Source organism: Brienomyrus brachyistius, chromosome 5 (assembly GCF_023856365.1).
Source record: "Brienomyrus brachyistius isolate T26 chromosome 5, BBRACH_0.4, whole genome shotgun sequence".
Classification (NCBI taxonomy): domain Eukaryota; kingdom Metazoa; phylum Chordata; class Actinopteri; order Osteoglossiformes; family Mormyridae; genus Brienomyrus; species Brienomyrus brachyistius.
The window spans coordinates 8,216,716-8,236,854 of record NC_064537.1 but is presented as its reverse complement, the minus strand read 5'-3'; the positions used below and the strand labels follow the sequence as shown (position 1 = coordinate 8,236,854).

The following is a 20,139-nucleotide window of genomic DNA, read 5'->3' as shown; positions in this document are numbered from 1 at the left end:
ACGCTCCTGTAGCAGCGGGACGCCGCCAGCTGTACGCCTCTGTGTTTCAGGGGACTCTCACAATCACGATCTGTGGGCAATTTAGAGACAGCAACAGGCTTAACTGCATGTCTCTGGACTGCAGGAAGAAGGAAACCCATGTGATTTAGGGAGAGTAGCTAAACTCCACACCCACGGTGGCAGCAGGATCCGAGTCCCCAATCTTGGGGGCTAATGTGCAACGCAAATATAATTCCACAGTTATCCTTTAGGTGGCATAAAAGTACAAACATTTAATTTAACAAAAGAGTTAAAAGAGGTTCTGTAGCTTTACATCATCAAGCTCATTTTCCATTCAGAATTCTGCTTTAATTTCAGATTTGAATCAAAGGACAAATGAACCAAAACAATATTAAGACTGATACATCACACATCTGTCACAGCTGACATCAGTTAAAAAAATAGCTACTGCAGCATTCACATTTTATACAGACATAGTACGAAATATAAAATAAATCACATACACAGTCATATTAAGACAAAGCAGTGATTCAGAATGTCAGTAGTACGGTTTACGTGAATATCACTTTTATTTTTTTTTTAATCTGTCTTTGGAGATAAAGGACGGCGTTAAATATTAACGTGGTTGACCTGTAGCACACCAGCAGGGTCTGAGGAGGCCCAGTATCAGCACACACTCTGTATACGGAGTTTTCTGCTGATTACTGAGGCTCAGTGACTGTGCATTCTGCGTGTTCAGCCCTGTGACGCAGGTCAGCATGCTGCTTCGCCGAAACACGAGGGAAACACACAGACCCCCACTGCAGATCCTGCACCAGGGGAAGGAGAAGCCAGGATCCTGATCGCCCTGCTCTTAGCACACTCTGCTGGCTTCCAGCATTGGATTGTGGGTCCTGGTCACCACGGAGATCCAGAACATCTCAGAGAGCACCACTCTTTGCTGGGTGAGGCGGCTCAAGGTGAGCCGGTCATAGAGGCTCACTCTGCGGGCTCCTGGTTCGCCTCCCCCAGCGACGTTTCTGGGACCCCGGGCTCCTGGAGGGGGATTTCAGACTCTAGCTCCTCTTCCTTCACCTTCACCGCGATGACTGTTGGGTGGCAGCCAAACAGGCAGGTCAACAACAGGAGAGAGTACACTGCATCCAACATCCCGAAGAATGTCAGGAAACTCTGTTCCTTAAGGGCAACAGTAATTGCAAGTTGCACAGAAATCACACAACCCGCCGCTTTTAGGGACCCATCTCTAAATCTCCAACTAGAATGTCTTATTGAAGGTTATATTCTGACCAGGAATCAGCAGCTGTATCTGAGACCTGAAAAGTGAAACCATTCCTCAACCACCAAGCAGCAGACATGCCTGAAGAGGCGCCGCATTTCTGCTGCTTCGAGGATGAGTCAGATCTCGAGGAACAAGCAGGGAAAGGGTCACTTACTCTCCTCTTCAACCGGCTCAGTCTTCAGGGGCAGATCACTGGGCTGATTAGAGGGCGCGTCGGTGGGCCGATCACTGGGATGGTCACTGGGCTGATCAGAGGGCGCGTCGGTGGGCCGATCACTGGGACGGTCACTGGGCAGGGCAGCTGGGCGGGTACGAGGTGGGGGCAGGTTTTTGGAGATTAGACTGGCCAGCTTCTTCTTCACTAGCCTCTTCTCTGAAATGGAAGAGGATGGTGACATCATCAGTCGGGGAGGAGTTAGGCTGCAGATAGGGAGGTAAATAGATGGGAGGAGCCTCCATTCTAATTGGCTTCCAGAAATGTCCAAGAGGGGAATGTTTTGGTGCTTTGGAACGATGTGTCTCGATTCTCCACACTTGTGTCACCTGACACCGATACTCATTTCCTGACCCTCTTAGACTCAAAGAGAAGAAGAAAAGCCTCATTAACCGGCCAAGGTCAGTACATTTGGCACCCTCAGAAGGCTAACAGTGGCACCTCATGCTCCTCAGGACTAAGACCCTTTCCTGCTCTTCAGTGAATCTTTCAGTCTCCCTCCTCAGACTGCATGTTAAAATGCTGGAGAGTGGAGATCTTGACTTTGTGCTTCTTGTCAGTTCACATGCATGTTGGTGTTTGAGTACACCGCGTTTCTAAGCTCCAGCCCTGCAATCGGCTCCCTTGTCCTACGGTATCTATGTGCCACCGTGTGTTGTCCTCCTAAATGTAAAATGTGGGAGCAGTGGGCCACAAGAATGAAGAGGGGAGCCGCACGGAAGCCGATGGGGTCGAGCGGCTGTCGGGAGGCTGGTGGCGGCAGACATACTCTTTTTCCCCAGTGGTTTGTGCTTCTTGGGTGCTTCTTCAGCTGGGATGGATTCTGCTGTTAGGGAGAAGGGAGGGAACATGGTCACTGACTGCAGAGGCTCGCGGTCCAGCTGCCTCTGCGAACTAAACCATATTTCGCAGCAAAGGGGGGGGGGGGGGGGGGGGGGGCTTGGGTGTGTTTCCTCAGGTGATACTTTTATCCACAGTGATTTAAAAAAAATCTACAGAAAATGTAGTTTTTTTTTTTATTATTATTAACTATTCCAGGTGAGTAACATAATCTTCTTAGTAAGGAGTATATGCCTGGATTCTAATCCATACAGCCACAACTCATATTTCTGCCTGGTGTAACGACATACACTAGTTTAGTGTCTCTCTCTCTCTCTCTCTCTCTCACGCACGCGCGCACACGCACACACACGGCCCTTTACCGGAGCCAATGGGCGGCTGCAGCTGGTAGCCGGTGATCTCGCACCAGCCCACGGGGTAGATGTCAGGAGACTGGCAGTCAACCCATTGGTCGAACTCGGGCTCCCAGCCATCGAAGTGCAGCAGTAAGAGGCGGCCGGCACAGCGCCTCACGGTGGCCACGCAGATGAGCCGCGGCTCCATCAGATCCACTGCCTCCAGCTTCATTCCTGCGGCAAAGCCGTGGCCCAGGCAGTCCTGCGGAGGGGGGGGGGTAACCCTCAGGTGAACTATAGTCTCACACTATGAAGGGGGGGCTCACAGCGGGGATAAACGGCGCCCTCTCACCGTGTTAAAGAGGCGTGCAGGTGCAGCACTCGCGCCCGTCTCTTCCAGGTATTTAGCCCACGTGAAAGTCACCCTGTCGTACCCTGCCAGGGACACAAAGGGAAGATTATCACGACTTTCATCCGAAATGACTGCAATTAACGATTAAAGACTTTATCCATAAAAGTTTTTAAAATCCCATTATTGACTTCTTGAGGTGTATTTTTTCGGAGGACCCACCAGGGGGCAGCGTTAGGGGAATGTTGTGCTTGTCACAGAAGCCAACGGGCAGGATGGCGTGGGAGGAGGCGTGGTAGCAGAACCAGTCGGATCCGTCCCCGATTTCCACCCCGTCGATGCCCACCATTAGGTATCCGTCCAGGAGCACCTGCGGGCCAAAGTACGCCCTTCATGAGTGAAAAGGGCGAACAGCCCGCAGTCCGCCCCTCCACAAATGTGAGTAGCGTAGGCAGAGACTGCAGTGTAACTGCACAGTGTGTGGTTGAGTAACACAAGCTCACCTTCCGCACAGTGGCCACACAGATATTCCCCAGGTTCAAAGGGTCGATCGCCTCCAGTTTCATCCCCTCCTCAAAGAACCCCCCCTCCATGTAGACCGTCCGCACCTGAAACGCATACACACACTCAGACACTTAACATGATCTGAGAGCCGAAAGCAATGGCAGCAGCATTTTTACAGCACGGGGGGGTGTTCCTGACCTTCTTAAAAAGATGCGGCACGCTGTCGCAGTAAATCTTGCGGAAGGTGGGGTGGCCGCTCATGTCGATACGCTTGTCTACGACGGGAAGAGAAATGCGTCACCCGGCATTCGCGCAGGACGCTGACCCGCTCTGCTCCACCCCCGCGACTGGGCCGTACCTGTGCTCTTGATGATGTGCCCCACCTTGCGGGACCAGCCCACGGGATGCAGCAGGGGGCTCCACATGTGGCACCAGAAGTCAGCGAGCGCCTCGCCGCCGGCCTCCAGGCCCGCGTCCTCGTACAGCAGCCGCAGCCGGCCGCCGATCACCGCGTCCACCACGGCCGTGCGCGTGCGGCTCACCAGGCTCCGGTCCACCACCTCCACCCGCATGCCCTGCCGGAATGGGTACTTCATGCTCTCCGCCATCTGCGTGGGAGAAAGGGGAAGTCACCGGAAAAACAGCCAGCACAGCGCTGGGAGGGAAGCCCACGATCCCACACACTCACGACCTGACCACTAGTTTTTATATTAATATTTGTACTCTTTTACTTATTGACTCATACTGTTTTACTCTTTATTGTCATCACTTTGATTTTATTTGATCACAGGACATTCTGCCCTTCCTGATAAACGAGTGAGAAATGCCCTAAGCCCCACTGTGGCCACACACAGCCCCCACCAGGGAAGCACAGTTTGATGACATATTAGTTCTTTCAGTCTGAATGGTACTCCTACCCCTCCCCTCGGCAAATATTGTTGTTATGTACCTGTTAGGGCTGGGGTGGCACTAAATACCTGTATTGGCGATACCAACCTAGGATCAAAAATCGGATCACGAAAAAAAACCCGGCACGGACCATCCCTAACCCCCACCCATTACATTCGGACCACGCAGGCACCTTGATGTAGAAGTCCACAGGCAGAGTTTGCGCCCCCACCAGCTTCTTCATCAGGTACATCTTCCAGTTTTTGATGCGCTGATGTATGGCTGGAAGGGAGAGAGAGGCGGTCAGGTACAAACCCGACGTCAAATCACACACGGTGTCAGCGTGCGCGAGAAAACCATCACATGTTTGAGCTCTAAATCGGCAACCATTTGCTCAGAAATTCTGTTCTTTAAATGCTACCCAGAATGCACCTCTACAGTTTTGGGGAATTAAAGGAGTTTGCTCAACTTTTGCTCCACGACATCTCTTTTCCTGCACTTCCACACAACTTCCAAGTTAGTGTCGGTACTAATGGTCAACCAATCAAGCCATGGCTGTGAGTAGGTACTAAAAAAGGATTCTGGAACCAAGGAATAAAAACCAGGCAAGATAAGGATAACAAATCCCGTGCAAATAAATTATGTGTAATTAGAAAAGGTTCAGGTTTTAGGGGTGTAATCTGCAACTAGACGGGAACCAGAGGGGTACAACTCCACCAAGGAATCGACGATTTAAAATCAGTTAGAGTGTTTGGCCGGCCACCCCATATGCTGCTCTATAGCCCTGTCAGGCAGGTGCCAACAACTGCTTCCATCGCTTCTGCAACGATCACATGACACGATCACATGATATGCTCCCAGGCAATACACTATGTGATTCACAGCACTGGCAGCTTTGCCGAACAGCTTTCCATCTCCACCTTATTTTCACAGCCTCACTTTCCCTCAGATCTCATCGCATTTCACTTTATCAGCGTGTTAAATGCCGCCGCCGGCCACACTCACTCAGTGGCGGCACCAGCAGCTTGCCGTTGACAGCGCACCAGCCAATGGGGTGGATGTCCACGGTGCCCAGGTTGCACCAGAAGTCGTGACTGTCTTCCTTCTCGAAGCCTTCGTACCGCAGCAGGGCCTTGTAGCCTGGGAGGAGAGGGAGGCTGACACTGATCTGGGGCCAGGAGGACAGGCTCACAAGGTTATGCACACGGCTAAGTGTCGCTTGTTGAATTCAATGTTATTTCCAAATTAAGCAATAATAAAGATCAGCAATAACAACAGCAATTAAATACTTTTTGAACTTCGCATTTCACATGAAACCACTTTGATTAACAGTCATTACATTGAATTTCTTTTTAAATCAATTTATACTTGAAATATGCAGTATGGGATGATGTCCCTTCCCCCAAAAACACTTGTGCAGTGGAGGTTTTGACCCCGAATGTGGATCAATGGGACGATGACATAAGTGTGGCGTCTCACCTGCGAGCCGCAGAATGGAAGCGATCCAGTAGACCTTGCTGGGCAGCACGGCGTCGCTGTTGAGGACCTCCACCTTCAGGCCCACAGAGATGTCTTCCCACTGAGTGTAAAGGGGCACCTGGGGGGGTCAAAGTTCACCCATAACATGTGATTTTAGGATTAAAAAATGTAAGTTATAGAATTTCCTCTCTTTAAACCAAACCCACCACCACTTTAAAATAAGCCATTTACATTTCACGTTACAAAGACGACCAATAGGTGGTTCTACAGCACCATGAGCCAATGAAAAGCTGGTCATGTGACCAAACACTCACATGTCTGAAGCAGGTGACCGGGGCGGCTTGGAAGCCGCTCTCCTTCAGGTATGTGCCCCAGTCGAAGCCCACGGCCACAGCTGGGCATTAAAAAAGCAGGGGGGGGGGATACTCAGCAAGATTGTAGTCAGGAGGACACATTTCCATTTATTTAATAAATGAGAAAGCAGCCAGTCCCTGGACCAATTGGGGGTTACGGACCTTGCTCAAGGGTCCAATGGTGACCTTCCCATCACAATCCTATCCCCCCCCCCCCCCACAGAGAAGTCATTCTGCTGAGGTCGTGGCACTGCGCTGCCTACATGCCACAGTCCGCCAAGTCTTAGAAACTTGTCTCACTCAAAAAGGCACAACATCTTGAATCTTCATGCTACCCGTGGTCCAGAGAATAATGTCCAAAGGTTCATGTGTTTCGTCTGGCAATAATACACATTTTTGTCCACATGGGTGGGCGAATGTGGCAGAGGCCAGGCTCACCGTCTTGCCCGGTGACGGTACCATCCAGCAGCTGTCCGATGCCCTGGGAGTAGAGCAGAGTCCCGATCTTGGAGGACCAGGCAGCTTTGTGCAGAACCTTGGCCTTCTTGGTGGGCGGTTTCCCCTGCACACACGCCGCGTCTACATGTTAGTCCAGAAACAAACCGGTCCTGCTGCAGAACCACAGCTGATACAAGATAATGTAACACTGTGAGCAACCCATGTGACTGGTCACCTGATCAGGCCCAGAATCTATTCTGCAGATGTTATAAAAGAAAGGTTTTGCCTCACCAGAGTCCAACTGCTAAATGGGTCCTGTTCTGGCCTGGATTTTTTTGTCCTCTGAGAAGACTTTCAGCAAAGTTCATGCTCCCTGACTATCTGAGCTCCCAGACCCCAAAAAAAAAAAAACCGACACTGAGAAAAGTCAAGAACTTCCTCTCATGTCCATGCTAATTTGCAAGCCCTGCACTCCTGGTTTAATCACCACATCAAGTTCAACTGCATCGGTAATATTTACCGATTGCAATGCTGAATGTCAGCTCTACTCAGTGGTTGCTGCGTGTCTACGGTGCACCAAAGGTGCCCTGCAGTGTCGCGCACTGACTGACAGCGGACCCACCTGCAGTCGTGCCAGTATGGAGGCCTTCTTGGAGTTGGAGGAGTACGAGCGAGAACAGGAGACACTGCAGAAGCGCTTGGTCTTTGAGAAGAAGGCGTCTTTGGTGCCCACCATGCCACACATCTCGCACACAGCTGGAAGAGGGACAGAGAGAGAGAGGAGGAGCATGAGGAGAGAGTGGGCCGAGGGGCCATGAGGGAGGGACGGTTCGTGACAAAGACTGCAGCTGGATGACGATCCAATGTCCATCCTTACCGGGCCCGTCCTCCTTGGGAGCATGCTCAGTGTTATTCGAGGGGAGGTCCACCATCATCTCCCCAAGGTGCTTTTCCTGCTCCTCTTCATCCGCCGCTTCCTCGGCCTCCTTATCATCCTCTGTCCCTCCCTTGCCATCCGTGTCCATGGGCACCGGATTTGTCGTCTGTGTGCAGCCCGAGTCCTGCACAGATAGTGCACAGTTCCATCAGAAACAGACCTTTCAGGCTAACAAAAGCTGGTCAACGGCAACAAACACACTAAGGATGCACCGATCTGACTTTTTTTCAGTTCCAATCCTGATAGAAATACCTGGGTTTTGGGTAGCTGATCCCAAGAACCGACCTGATACCAGCGTTTCATTAACCTGACAGATGCTTGGATGTACTTGGTGGAAGAAAAAAAAATTGTATCTGCGTAAAGATGCCAGATGCAGCCAGTTCTTGTGCTACAAACACATCAGTATAAGCTTGGTGGAATCAAGAGAGGAGGTGGCAGCTTTGTCCTGTGATCAACTGAGGGACCTCAAGAAAGCAGCAGAATTGGACGCCTGAACCTTGAAATGTGTCAACGTCGGCTCACTGCTTTATTAAGCATAGGATGAACATAGAAAGGAGAGAGGAATGACCATGCTCCATGCAAGTGTGTCACCCACGGAGTGGTAACTCCCTACATAAGAGAACATGGATTTAGGAGAGCTAAGGTAGAAGCCTAGGGGTAGATCACATATGCATGTATTTTTATTACAAAATGAATAGCTTATGCATTACGTAGTTCGTGAGGCCTTGGGAAAAGGCACACACTTGTAAGACATGTTATCGCATCCTCTCTCAGGCTCTAATTGGGGCAGCAATATATCTCCTTATTTTTCGACAACTGGCAGCCATCAGAGCTCTAACTGCAAAGTACCAGTTACTAAAGTAAAGGAAATATCCTTCTGTGCAAGTAATCCATGTACCTGTAAATAACTTCAAGAACGCAATAATTCAAAGCACAAAAGCAATTTACAGTTAGAACACTACGAAATGCTGATAGATATCACAGGCCAACGATGCAAAAAAATACGTACAGGGACGCTAACGTCGTGTCACACACCAAGGCATTGATGTTGAGGGCACAAGACACAAGTTAATGCGCTAAGACACAATCGATTTCAAAAGTTAATTCGCCACTAAGGCTGTGGCAACATTTCCAACTGGTACGTCACATGGCAAGATGGCATCACAGTATAGCAGATGTTCACTGGAGCTTCCACAAGCGTGGTCTCAGAATCAGCACAACAGCACCATGGTCCAGACCCACATCCATACGCTGCTCGTCAAGGACAATCTCAATTTCAATGGCTGTCGGTCTTCCTTCCCAATCGCTGGATTTGTGCTGGAGAGTGTAGACATTTCATTCAAAGATTACAGGTATGGCTCCCTTTGTCAAACTCGGCCTCCCATTTTCCGTCACTGACTTAATAAGCTGGTCTGCTCTGAAGTGTCTCAATATCAACAATTCACTGATTATATTCTTCCAAAACATGAAATATTCTCAGGTAAATGTGCAGGAAGAGAAATGGAGAATAAGGGGGAAATACAACTATTAGTAATTATTTGTCCAAGACCAGTATAGCAGATAGAGTAGAGGTAAGTTACAATCCTCGGTTTTGCATAGGGCTGCGTATCACCAGTGCTTGAGCAAGATGAACCATCATCACGATACAGTACAGCAAGACACGAACCGGTGTGGAGAGACGAAGGAAAAGCTTGTAATTAACTATCATGAAATTTTCACAATCACGCACCATTCAAACAACAAAATACTGAACGTTCTTTATCTTCAATGTTGTAATTCGGAAATGTGACTTTACTTATCAGCAGTTTACAGTCGCATTACCACAATACTGAGGTCCTTGATTAAAGTTCTGTAATTTTAGCCTAAAGTTTGTGGTTCCTCCACTGTTTTTAAGCGCCGTGTTTTATAAACATGGGAGTCACTTTTCTGCTGAAACCCCAAAATATTTCCATACTTTGGACGTGTAGCAGGAACATCTTCTAATGGTTTTTCCTAAACTCCATGGTTTACAGATGACAACACTGCATCACGAGAGCATTATCTACATACAGGACACCAAGCAGGCCTAATCCCACAACACTACAAGTTCTGAATAATGTTATTAGTCTTCAACTAAACAGACTCATCCCCTGACTTAATGAGGCAGGTGCAAGCCAGGTAGATTTAAAATTAATTTTTATTTGTGTGTCTAGCAGAGACACCGAAATAATCATGGGGGAGGGGACCTCAATGTCCCACTCTACTGTCTTATGGCACCTGACATCACTGAGGACATATACAGGGGTGGGGCTTCGTGATGTAAATGATATGCACATTTATTACACAATAATTTGAACTATAAGGTAATGAGAAACTTTGATAGACTACAGATATATTCAGGTCAGTGAAATCAAGGGAATATGAACCGATCATACAGTAATTCCTTTAAGAAGGGACAACCTAATCCCAACAAACGTATAGCAAGGCTGGCTGAATTGTGTAACATTGCAATGCTACCGTTTTACACAGAACACACGTTGGGGATTTGATACCATTGATTTCCTTTTCGACTGGATATCAAGTAATACCAACGTTGGTATTCTGAGACCGATACGGAGAGGGGGTGGGAGTTGACGAAAATTTTCTGGTGGGTGGGGGGGGGGCACATGATTCTAACCTGGATTTCACTGCTCGCTGCGGCAGTTTTCTCCCAGATTCCTTTACAATTAAACCTCTAAACCAAAGTGTTCTCCATGTCGCTGAAGTAACAGTCCTAAGTACCACAGCAGGAGGCGCTTCCGAGACGAGCCTGAAAACTCACAGGTTGATTTTATAACCACTTCTTACAATTATCCAAAAAGCAGAATAAACCAGTATACACTGGACGCTCAAGTGGATCTGAACGCTTCAGCAGATGCTGGCCTGAAACTGGTCTTGGCAAGACGCTCCACGGATTTCCACCGGAAATCACGGCTACGAAAAATACCAGGTTTCTTATGGCGGATTTGAGGAAACACCCCCCCACGTCCAGGGATTTTTCCGCAGCTACAGACGAATACCCTTTGTGCTACAAAACTATCAGGGTCTATCCTCTGGTTCCTCCTCTAAACGCACTCCATCCCAGAGTGTGACGCAGCAAGGGCAGATGGGATACCGGTACTTACCGCCTCCACAGCGTGCGGCTCAGTGGCCACGGCCCGCCATCTCCCTCTGGAGGAGCAGGATCTACAGTCCACAGCGTCACCAGAGCAGCTCTGGCAAGGGGGCTGTATGAAAATGGTCGGCACGGCGCCATCCTTCAGCTTCAGGGACGTTTTAGGGCAAGGAGTCTTTACCCCTGCTAGCGGTTTGGGCTCGAAACACTCCTTGCCAAAGTGATCACTGCACAGGTGTGAGGAAGCCTTGGCCAGCCAGTCCGCCCGTGTCCTCTGCACCTGCTTCTCCCACTTGTGATACTCCACCGGGTCTTTGGGGAATCGGAACAGGCTCACGTTGTCTTCGTGGGTCTTTCCGCACCCATACGCTACACAGCGGTTCGGCATTTTTTCATTTAGCCACTAACCCGTCCCGGCTGCGTATTCACAGCGAATCAAAATGCAAGGCCTACACCCAGCCACGATGTGGCCCTGATGATGTCATATTCCAGATCCCTGGAAATATACTCTGTGAACCCAAGAGGAGAATTGAAATGCAGTTTCAGTTCAAAAGGTCATATGCTGTACTGTGTGCATCAGTTAATGGACTCATTTCAAGTTTAAGGTCACTGGGCTACATAAGTAAAAAAAAAAAAAAAAAAAAAAAAAAAAAAAAAAAATCAATCTTAGTTTTAACATTACCATGAGTTATACTGATATTTAATAGGGTCAGAAATCAGAGAAAAAAAGAAGTTCAAAACATCAATACAAAACGGCGAATTAAAACCGTCAGAGTAATCATCCAATAAGCAAAACTAGGTATAGTTAAGCAAACCGTCCCCATTACTTCGGAGGGTCCTGAAACTATATTAAATTCTTTTAAATCACAGCTGAATTATTAAAATCGAAAAGAGAACAAAAGTAGCTGAGTGAATCTCCATTAGCCAGCATTATCTAGAGACAATGTTTTCATATCTGATACTGCGCCGAAAATCAGGCCAGCACCGCAGACCGATTCATTCAGAGGTGGTACAGAGATTTAAACCAGCGTTTCTCAAACCAGTCCTCGGGGAACCCCAGACCATTAACGTTTTTGCTCCCTCCTCACTCTTAGGGAATAGGCTGTATTAAGTTACATGCTTATTACACCACAGTTTGTACATGGCGGCCATTTTACCAGGAAATGCCCTGGTAAATTTGATGCAGTATTGCAAGAAGATGGAGGCAATTAGCAGCAGGGATCCATATGATGTTAAAGTAACAGCGGACCAAAGATGAAGAAATGTTTCCCCCGATATCGTGACCTTGGTTACTAAATTATTTGGTGCTTTGTAAAAGCCACTGTTCCAGTGAGCTGCTCAAGGTAGATAAAGTTTCAATTGTCATATCACTTTGGTTGTAATTTACTACTTTCGCATGTTTTTCTGTAATTGTGTGTTGATGCTTTTCTAAAATTTGCTTACCTTCTGAGCAACTGCATTTACCTGATTTGTATTATGGCCATATTTCATTTCTGTTCTTTTTTAGCCTTTGTATGAAGACAGGGTAACTCGTTTATATTCAGTGTTTAAAAACATAAGAAATTAAATGAGAGGAGGCCATTCGACCAATAAAGCTCATTTGGAGAGAACTTCATAGCTCAGAGCTGTTAAAATCTTATCTAGTTCTGATTTTAAAGGAACCCAGAGTTTTAGCTTGCACTACACTAACAGGAAGACTATTCCATACTCTAACTACACGTTGTGTAAAGAAGTGCTTCCTCAAATTCATTTTAAAATGTTCTCCTGTTAATTTCCACTTATGGCCACGAGTTCTAGTATATAAACTAATATTGAAATAGCCATTTGGCTGAACAACATCCAGACCTGTTAGAATCTTATACACCTGGATCAGGTCCCCCCCCCCATAGTCTCCTTTGCTCGATGCTGAACAGATTCAGCTCAGCTAACCTCTCCTCATAAGACATTCCTCTAAGACCAGCAATCATTCTCGTCTACAGTGTGTTCCCGAGTGGCTGGGTGTTCATAGCTGGCAGTATACAGAAGAGAAAAGTGTCAAAGGAAAGATTCATTTTACGTTTTTTATACTGAATAGAGATGGAAAAAAAAAACTTATAGTAATTCATCTAAATCTGTAATGTAACCCTTTTCATCAACTTGCAACTCAGCTTTTCTTCATCCCTAATATCAGTTTGGCAGTTTGTTTTATTTACTCAATGAGAAATGTAATCACTAACCCACCGGTCATCCGAAAATATTTTTTAGTACCCATCTTCAATAGCGTTGGGTAATTAGTTGGCAAAGAGGTTTGTTGCTAATGTTGCACTTTATGAAGTATATCAGCATCTGTTACAAGTAATTATTCACCTGTTACCAGCCTTTTAGGGCAGAGTCTTCATGGTTACTTACAGGGCTTTTAATGTCATTGCAGGTGCTTCACTCATATGGACTTAGTGGGAAACCCATGGATCCATGGGTCACAGCCAGAAAGGAAGGTTATGACAAGTCTGCATATTGCACATACATGGCAGACCTTGGAGAAGCCTGCAGCTCCATAGTGGTGGTTCTCTTCTGTGTGGAGGCCATGCCACGTGCAAAAAGTGAGGACCACTGGGACAAAAGCGCACTGGACGACACCATCCGTTGGGAAAGTTAAACCCGCATCGATTGCGGACATTGACTTCACATCAGCACGGACCAAGAAAAGACAATATGACAGTGAGCTGGGTGGGCCGCCTGTAAAAGTGACTGAAAGCAGAAGGACACTAGAGAACGATGAGAAAGCATTCGAAGAGTTTTAGATGGCTTGCTTGAGGCAGGTGACAGAGCTTGCTTTCCAAGTCTCCACAAACGGCACAGAAGGATCTCGCATCTTACACTCTTACAGGACAACGCGGCACATGTACGCGATTTGGAGCAACAGCACAGCCGCAAACACGCAAGCAAACCTCGTCGAGACTGTGGCATCGTATGAGGGGAGAATCACAGCCTCCAAACTCTACGAAGCTTGTCGCATAGACCCTCTAAAATCACCAATTTCTCTGCTAAGAAGCATTTTCAGCATATCAGCAGTTTTGCACAAAGAAAAACCTTCGAGTGGGGAAGACGGTGTGAGCCTTGAGCTCGTGAAAAGTTTTCTGAAATTTCACTACAAACGCACGAAGAGTACATATTACCAGAGGTGGGGGCTATTCTTAAGTGACAATTATCCATTTTAAGAAGCCTCTCCGGGTGGCACACAGTGCTGCGAGCGTCACAGTGTTGGACGTTTAGAGATAAAGAGCCCGTATTCAGCGAGGAACGTGACTACAGAAGATGCCTGTAAGCCTCCAATTTCCCACAGCCAAGAAGAAACTGGAGAAGCGACTCTTCGGTCATAAATATTACTATCAGATTCAAGTGTAGATATTAAAATCGATGTTTTCCCATTGTGACCTTGTAGAATTCACTAACAATGACACTTTTCTGCAGGGATTTCAGCCCGGGGAGAAGTTCTGAGAAAGCGCCATTTGCAAAGCTGGATCCTTCTTTGAAAAGGCAGTTTTGCCAGAACCTCTGCCGGAGTATTAGTCGTCTGGGAATAACCATGGGCAGTCACCCGAGACTCCGGTGATGCAAATGATGTGGAGTTTTTGGTGTATATAACCTGACATGCCATAAGAATGAGGCCATGCGCTTCTTAGACCACCTCCAAATGTGGTTTGAGCGATTGGATCGCGATGTGCTTGCAGTGTGATTTGGGTGCGTTCACACCTGTAACGCTCTATCTGCTGATTGAGCATAGCCTGTGAGCTCTGGGCATCACCAGCATGATGCAGGGGCCAACAATATCCATCACCTTAACCGCTTAATCCCAACTGGGGTCGTAGAGGGACGAGAGCCTACCCCGGGAACAAGGGGCACCAACCCAGGGCAGTCACCAAAACGCTGCAGGGCGCACACACTCAAGGGGCCAACTTAGAGCCTCCAGTTAACCTCTTGTGCACACTTTGGGACTGTGGGAGGAAACCGGAGCCCCTGGCAGAAACCCACGTGAACATGAGGAGAACATGCAAACTCCACACAGAAAGGTCTTACACCCGACCTGGGGACGGAACCCTGGACCTTGCTGCTGTAAGGCAGCAGCTCTAACCACAGTGCCACCCGGAGCCAACAACATAGTTACCAAAACTTTAATTGATGTTCTCCACGCATTTATCAAATTACTTATTAATTCTTTACTTTTCAATTAGCTAGGTACCTGTTAAAGAAAGTTTTGCATAGACAAAATTTATAACAAGTGCTCAGGACCATAAAAAGTTGTATTTTGTTCTGGGAAAAGGGGCTAAAAAATTTCTTCATAACATTTGAAGGAAATAATCTACCACCAAAGCAAACCATAAAGTCTACGTACAGACAAGACTGACAAAAAACAAAATTTACCTTTCTCTTTTTGGATTCGCTAGTTGTAGTGCATTGATTCCTTTGCTTGTGCCGAATATATCGGTTGGCGGTACTACATTTTGCCGCTGGTGAATCCTTAGTATAGCTTAGGTTTAGGTGAGGAACCCAATCAGGGTTGACTTCATCATGCATATATGCTGGTGCTCCTGTCAAAAAGATGATTTGCTGAATTACAAGAATATTTGCAAGAATCAATTTGGAATTGAAAGCAAGTAATTTTAATTAAAAGAACCCCTTAAATAATAGAAACCCTCAGAAAATGCTCTTTTCAAATTGATTTACTTTAATACATGCCGAAACATTGCAGACAAAAACTCAGTAGGGAGTACAGGATGTTCTTTACATTTCATCATCAATTATGTTATCAATAATTTTATATCCCTGTTTTGTTTCTCATTTTTTCAGCCTGCTCTTTCCAGTACGTATGTGTGTATCAACGCATACACTTTACAGGCCAGAAGTTTGGATCCACCCTCGGATTTAAAAAAAAAAAATGCTTTGTCAAACTTTTATTGTAGGAAAATATTAGAAACACTTAAAAGAAAGGTAATGGACTGGTTTTCAGTATTTTATAGCTTGTAGTAACACCATTTGGCCACTAAAGGCGGAAACTATTGGTTTCCAAGACGACATATCAGGTCTGTATTTAGTGCATTGCCATTCACTTTGTGTTGGAATTCTATTTACTAATGTCAGAACTTGTCTTGCTCTTGGCCTCTACTGATTGCGTCTTAATAAACTAAACAATAGCCGCTAATTTTTATGGTTGTAATGGCTAGAAAGGCACAGCTAAGAAAGGGGGGCTCAAATCAAAATTTTAAATGAAGAAGGGTTCTCTCATTGACCAACAGCCAGAAAGTGAAATCTCCCAAAGCACGGAGTAACATACTGTTTACGCAGAAAAAGGTTGACAAGGAGCAACAGTGGCCAAAACTGGTCTGGGGGCAAGGAGAATGTCCTCAAAGATTCAAGATCTACGCTTAGTTGTGACGTGCAAAAGTAGGTGGCCGTAATGGTCTGAGGGCTGCGATTAATGTGAACAGAGGGACACCGGCATCTCTTAATACAGTCAAGCAAAGATTGAGCGCAGCTAGACTGGATGGTTGAGTTGCTGCCAAAAAAACCTATACCTCTGGGTGTTAAGAAGAAAGAGGTAATACGATAAGCTAAACATCACAAACACTGGTTTTCAGTATTCAGGCCTGGGAGCAGGTCTTGTAGATGGACGAAAGTCCATCCGTGGGACGAGTTGGATCAACAAGATCAAATTGAATATCTAGCATATGAGAGAGAACTGTTTGCTTAGTTAGAAAATGTGCTGGGAGGGTTTGGACACAAGTTATTTGGAAAAAAATTGCTGAAAAGGATGCTGTGAATCTGTGCTGCTCTGATAAAGGCAAGGGGTGGTTATTCTGATGAAACTCATACCTAGGCACCCGCATGAATTAAACTGCACTTGCAGTGCACAGTAAATTGTAACATTACACTTCAAAATTCACTTTCTTCGTTGTGCACTGTGTGCTGTGGTGTGTCAACAATGACAATCACTAAATTCTAAAACCAGTCAATTACATTTGCTTTAAGTACTTCTAATATTATCTTGTACTAAAGATTTGAAAAAGCAGTGTTTCATTAATCTTTTTAAAAGATCGGAAAGTGGGTCCAAACTTCTGGCCTGCAGTGTTTGTATCAATCTATGTCCGTATAACTGTTGAACGGATAACAGCGTTCATGCTGTCAGCAATCACGGTCATATTTCTCGCTGACTTAGCATAGAATTCCAGAAAGAAACTGTAGTTTGAAATATATTTACTGTGTTTAGAAAAGCAAATCTGCGTGGATCTAACCTACCTGTAATGAAATGCTCGGAACACACAACGTGCCACTTCCTGATAGTATCGTCGTTCAGGTTCTTTCGATTTATGGCTTTTAGCCAGGCTTTCCGTCGCCTTTCCGTTAGTTCTTCGGTTTCTTTGCCTTGGTTTTTACGAACCGAAGGTATACAAAAGAAACTCAGAAGTGGGTTTTTCTTGTTGCTGTTACCACAGCCAAACACACAACAGTCGATGGTCATGATTGTTCCCCGGTAAAATGGCTGCCGCCTCGTTTTCATACACGCGTACTTTGACAATGACGTCACCGTAATACGACCCAGTGGGAGGGAGCAAAAACGTGGACCCGGGGGCTGGTTTGAGAAACACTGATTTAAGCGACAGCTTCCCCCTCGAAAAGACAATGGTGCTCGCAGCAACACTGTAATCCTAATTGCGAATGATACTATAGACAAACTACCGAAAACACAAATCTACCCATCGGTGCATTGTTTGGCCTGATGTCTGCACGCGTTTAAAAACTTATTTTGAACAGAGTGCCTAGAGCTGTGATTTGCCATTGCGGTTAAACACCGCAAACATCACAGCGAATCACACATAGGCGTTCTTGTAGTGTTTTTACAACTTCTTTTTAAACTGTCGTTCACAAAAAGTCGACATTCATCGCGGCAGGACAAACAAAAACTAAAATCAATCTGTAATTACCCCCAGTCCTTTCAACCTATTAAGCTTGGTCACCGACCGATGCAGAACTGAAGTATTTTAGTACTGAAGTACTGTAGACTAAAATATTTTTTCTATTCCAAATGCTTACGCCGTACAGTTAAACGGCTGGACTTAAAATCTTCCTACCAATAATACACACTCGTTTAATATCCCATTTCAAACCGTCTCTCTCTTAAGCTCAATTAAATGATTATTCATTAAATGCTGAAATAAAGGCAACCAAAATACTTACATGTCCAAATGTTTAGCTAGCTAGTTGCTATTAACGGTTTTCAACAGTAGCGTCTAATTGCCCTTCAGGTGAGCTCAGGTTTTAGACTTTATCAAGCAACGTCGTTTTAGACGTAACCACATTCCCCAAAATTGTAACATATTATGTTAAATCATATCTTGACTTTTGCAGAAAAATTCATATGACAAACTCACCGAATCCACGCTCAGTACACACTCGTCTACTATTGGTCATAGGCGATATCTAGCCATCCAATCATAAAACCCGTTTGGGGTAACGAGAGTGCATTCTGGGCTTTGCAGTCTCTGATATCTGGAGCCCACGCTGTTTTGTTTGGGGGGAGTCTGAGCGAGCATATTCATTTTAGGGAAGTCATTGGTAACACGCCAGGGCACACAGTACACAAAAACTAAATGTGTCCTTTGCATTTAATCCATATGCAGGGGGCAGCTAATTCAGCACCCAGGGAGTAATGCTTGGGCTCGGTACGTTGTTCAGGGTACCTTGTTGGCAGCGGATTCAAACCGGCAAGCTTTCGATTATATATGCGCTTCCCTAGCCATCAGGCCACCACTGCCCACACTGTTCACTTTAGTAAGGTGGCTTGTTTACTATAGAAAAGGCTGGGTTGTTTCTGAACATTGACTGTCACAATGCTTATTTTCTTGTCCACAAGAACAACTATTATTGTAACACTGTATCTGAACTACGCCTGCTTGTTAATAAAATTATTCTGATTTGGCCCTCTCGTCTACATCCTTTGCTTAAAGATAAGTAACCGAATTCGTATTTAGATCAGTTCGATTTTCGTTGCAGCTTTTCACACTAACTTAAGTTATATTATTTCTAATTCACACTTCATTTCGTAACGATAGAATGCCATTCTGTTCTGGTAGTAAAGAAATGCTGTATGTTAAAATGTATATTGGTGTATTACAAGGATTTCCTATTCCTAATGATTAGCTCAAAGTCAGCAAGTTTGGTAACCCAGAGTATAAAATACTAAATGTCACCCAGCACTGCAAATGAAGAGCTCACCCACTCATCCAACAATCCACCCAGTAATCGGAGCAGGTGAGTCTAAACATCTCTTTCCCCAGTTCCTCCTAGATCCAGGTACAGGAATAATACCTCACACATATCCTCTTCTACCTTCCGTTGGTAGTTTAAATAACAATTTGTGTGGGATTCAAGAGCACAGAAATTATTCCAAAGACTTCTCATCCTTATCCTTCCTTATAAAGATAGGCAAGTGGTTTTTTTTTTTCATCTCAACTGCTTGCCTTCTCAACCAATGTGAAGATGGAGATGCAAGCTGACCAGTAAAGAGTTTTGGGCAATCTTACATCTTACTGCAACAATAAATGTGAAAAAATATAACTCATATACCCATCGTGCAGTATATTGTTGCTTTCTCCCGGTGACATTTGTCAGTAAGCTACACTTTTTGGACATTTTCCAGAGAAAAACAAGAAACAGACAGACAATCTCACTTGAGCCTAGTTCCACCGCCTGCGTTACATAGCTTCATTATTGAGACACAGCACCGACTTCAATGGTGAGACAGAATCCATTCTGTTAGTATGACTGAACTCTGATAGTCCTCAGCCTACCTTTATCCCTTTTTTCTTGAAGGTCCGCGAAAATTGATATTTTTTTCTGTTTGAGTACACAGCCTTGGGCGCGACATTAACGGTCGGAAAAGCTCCGGGCTTGAGAATCAAACTTCTTGCAAAGCCAGCCTTCCACCGAGAGAAGTTGGCAAAGTCTTCAGCGGTGAAGTGGGCTCCGCAAATCACGCTAACTCCGGTGGTACCGGCCACCCAGTTAAACCGCCCGAGCTTTACAAAGCTGTCCCATTTTTTGCCAAGTTCTTTGTTTTTGGGCCACGTGTGTACACTAACACCATCAACATGAGTGTTGCGACACCCTCCTACCACGCACCTCTTGGTCATTTTAAGTTCCTTTTATTTACTTGATCAATTCGCAACTCATAAACTTCCAAATTCTTGCCGTAAACTTTCCCGTTTAATTCCATGCCACAGCTCGCTTTTGGAGAAGTGCATCATGGGATATTCTATTGTTAAAATGTTATATCCTGAAATTTATTATTGTCCCATGTTGTAAAAATATTTCACGCACGTTATAGAATGAAAATTTTATGCAAAAAAATTAAGT

The 20,139-nt window shown here is 45.7% G+C and overlaps 1 protein-coding gene across 13 annotated transcripts; it reads right to left on the bottom strand.

Annotated features, from left to right (window-relative positions):
* Positions 1 to 326: 326 nt before the first annotated feature.
* On the bottom strand, positions 327 to 20,011 carry l3mbtl2 (L3MBTL histone methyl-lysine binding protein 2). Of its 13 annotated transcripts, none has more exons than XM_049014125.1 (19): positions 19,575 to 19,684; positions 17,023 to 17,148; positions 15,151 to 15,317; positions 7,557 to 7,740; positions 7,302 to 7,435; positions 6,680 to 6,803; positions 6,203 to 6,282; positions 5,889 to 6,006; positions 5,415 to 5,549; positions 4,603 to 4,691; positions 3,880 to 4,129; positions 3,720 to 3,796; positions 3,521 to 3,625; positions 3,240 to 3,387; positions 3,021 to 3,103; positions 2,696 to 2,930; positions 2,263 to 2,319; positions 1,434 to 1,652; positions 327 to 1,088 (listed from the first exon to the last, which is right to left on the bottom strand). In XM_049014125.1, exons 3-19 carry the CDS (start codon positions 15,301 to 15,303, stop codon positions 979 to 981), a joined length of 2,301 nt encoding a protein of 766 aa, XP_048870082.1. In that variant the 5' UTR covers positions 15,304 to 15,317; positions 17,023 to 17,148; positions 19,575 to 19,684; the 3' UTR covers positions 327 to 978. The 13 variants fall into 13 exon arrangements, with proteins under 13 accessions (XP_048870082.1, XP_048870079.1, XP_048870081.1 ...); XM_049014122.1 differs by lacking the exon at positions 19,575 to 19,684 and adding an exon at positions 18,156 to 18,215; XM_049014124.1 differs by lacking the exon at positions 19,575 to 19,684 and adding an exon at positions 17,962 to 18,149.
* Positions 20,012 to 20,139: the final 128 nt, after the last annotated feature.

What these genes read in the sequence shown, in the direction of transcription:
- l3mbtl2 (XM_049014115.1), bottom strand. Translation starts at nt 17,284, where the DNA reads ATGAAAACGAGGCGGCAGCCATTTTACCGGGGAACAATCATGACCATC. An exon ending in GTGTGGCCACTGTGCGGAAG is followed by an intron (nt 3,388 to 3,520) that starts GTGAGCTTGTGT and finishes TTTGGCCCGCAG; the next exon opens with GTGCTCCTGGACGGATACCT. An exon ending in TCCCCTAACGCTGCCCCCTG is followed by an intron (nt 3,104 to 3,239) that starts GTGGGTCCTCCG and finishes TGTCCCTGGCAG; the next exon opens with GGTACGACAGGGTGACTTTC.